Here is a 2,383-nt window from a genome sequence, read left to right as displayed (position 1 = left end):
TATAATACAGACACTATTGTTTGTTGTTACCAATGGGTAACTATTGCTGGAATTGACAATACACTATTGGCATTTATGCATTTTGCAAAGAGGAAAAAGATATTCGTCTGTGGTAAAATGATTGCACTCTTAATAAGATAAAGAAGCTATCCAGAAACAACTGTAGAGCCAATTCTTAAATGTGGGCGAGCTTACTTTGTTAGCTGTTTAGCCCGCTGGCATACGGATATTGAAACTTGGTGCTATAGTATCATTATAATACAAGTCGAAAACAAACCCGTCTAAATTTGATCTGCAGTAGTGTGGGAGTAGTGGCTTCCCTTTATCCCTACAAATCAGGATCAGTTATGAAACATTGAGGCAAGCTCGTGATATTAATAGATAGAGTAATCAATTGGCCATATGACTTAGGTGTGCCTCAGAAGGACCTCAATCTCATCCCTCTCTGAAGACATGACTGACCTCTTATATCTCCGTCTGCTGTTTCTGTCTATCTTTGAACCTTTTTCGAGATCTAAATTACCGTTATTATGCCGATGTGTCTCTCTATTGTGTCGATCTTGGGGCGGAAAATCCTGTGTACTCCTGCTACAGCTGTATTGCTGATTGTGGCCCTGTGGCGTTTCTCTTTAGAAAAGAAAATGTCCTTAAAAATGTGTAGCATTGTATGGGTTTAATGCCCCTTACACCATTTTTAAAAGTCTATTTTAAGAGGCAGGATCTCCAAATTTGACGTGTATCTCCTATAAGACTTATCAAAAGGGAAAATTAGTTTAAAGTGCCTTTCTCAAGGACACATTATCGGACTAAGCTGAGCCTCGAACCCCTGAATCAACAATCTTACGATTGTGAGTTCGGTAGGCTTACCACTCGACTATCAACTCAGCCTTCCTTCTTTTCGGATTTCAAAGACACAGAATCATGGGGAAAAACTAACACGTTTCCTTATCCCGCACGAAAAACGATATGATATATCGGTTCATCTTAAACTCTCTTTCAAATCGAGTATGAAGTTTTAAAAATGAGTGCAAAAGATATTCTGACATTCTATGAATACACACAACAATATTATTTTTCTTTCCCGTCCTTGTTCTCCTGTATGTTGTGGAAAAAGAAACAAAAAAATTAAATAAAAAGGGATATAAAACACGAACCTAAGACAACTGCTGTTGGAGCTGAGCCGCGATCAAGATCAACTGAGCATCATGGCAGCCCATTCTGGATACATCAGCTTACCCCTGTGCATGACCTTCATGGTGCTGATGACTTCCGGTTTGGCGTCGGCAAGCTACAGGAGCTGCTTTGAGGTATACACGAGTGAGGGGATCGCCTCTTTGGGACATCTCGATCAGGCGTGTGCCAAAGTTGATGATCCGAAAGACGTGGGGAGGAAGTATGTAGAGTGTTTTGACGGGACCCTGAGAAAGAGAACGTGTCCTCCCTACTTGAGGTAGAACCATTATTGTATATCTCTGCTCCCCACCACCTCTCTTTTTCTCTCTCTCTCTCTCTCTTTCTCTCTCTCTCTCTCTCTCTCTCTCTTTCTCTCTCTCTCTTTCTCTCCCTCTCTCAATCTTTCCCTTGCCTTGATATCGCCGTTCTCCTTGTGAATGCTGAGTTGTTAGAGTTACTTTCGCTGACGCTGTTTTTATTGTTGTCGTTGTTGCTGTTGTTGTTGTTGTTGTTGTTGTTGTTGATGATGTAGTTGTAGATAGCAATTGTTACTCTCAGTGACGTTGCTAGTCTTGGTGTTGGGGTTGTTGACGCTTTGTCAAATTCTCAAATACTGTTAGCTGTTTGCTTGTTTTTCTGTTGATTGTTTTGGAGTCAGTGCTGAGGAGGACATTGTGGATGTCACTGGTATGTTAATTAAGTTTTAGTCATATTATCCAGCTTTGTTATTTACTTGAAGTCAATTATTCCCTTGTTGTTATAGTTGTTATTGTTGTTGTTATCGTTGTTGATAGTGACGGTTGTAGTGGTGATGATGGTTTAGTTATTCCTTTTGTAGATGGGGCATAGGTTGTCTTTTCTTCTTGCATCTGTCACTGTAACAACTGATGTCATCATCATCGTGTGTTCCAGAACTATGATTTGTTGAGTTTTAAAATTCAGATCAGCATTATTATAACCCCAGTGTTCTTTCAATATCTTGGCCCTTTTTGGCATTATTGTAATTGTAATTGAAAAAGTAGTAAGCCTCTTTGCGACACAAATTAGATCGTTACGGAGGCAGGTTGTTTCAAAACTGTCTGTGTGGGACAACCTAGGTGGAGAGGCATACATCGTACCAACATACAAAGATAAGCATCGATGAAGAAAAGAAAAAAAAAAGAGAGAGAGAGAGAGAGAGAGAGAGGGACAGAGAGAGAGAGAGAGAGAG

At 40.0% G+C, this 2,383-nt stretch overlaps 1 protein-coding gene across 1 annotated transcript in view; it reads left to right on the top strand.

The window, feature by feature from the left end:
• LOC101860547 overlaps positions 1-2,383 on the top strand; it is a 16,817-nt gene that overhangs the window by 2,316 nt on the left and 12,118 nt on the right. Inside the window, exon 2 of the mRNA XM_005090818.2 lies at positions 1,115-1,450. Coding sequence (XP_005090875.1) covers positions 1,206-1,450 — 245 coding nt within the window. The 5' untranslated portion in view covers positions 1,115-1,205. The remainder of the gene's footprint in view (positions 1-1,114; positions 1,451-2,383) is intronic.

The sequence above is a fragment of the Aplysia californica genome, unplaced genomic scaffold (assembly GCF_000002075.1).
Source record: "Aplysia californica isolate F4 #8 unplaced genomic scaffold, AplCal3.0 scaffold00022, whole genome shotgun sequence".
NCBI lineage: Eukaryota > Metazoa > Mollusca > Gastropoda > Aplysiida > Aplysiidae > Aplysia > Aplysia californica.
The sequence above is the reverse complement of the archived record's forward strand: the minus strand, read 5'-3'. Positions and strand labels throughout refer to the sequence as shown.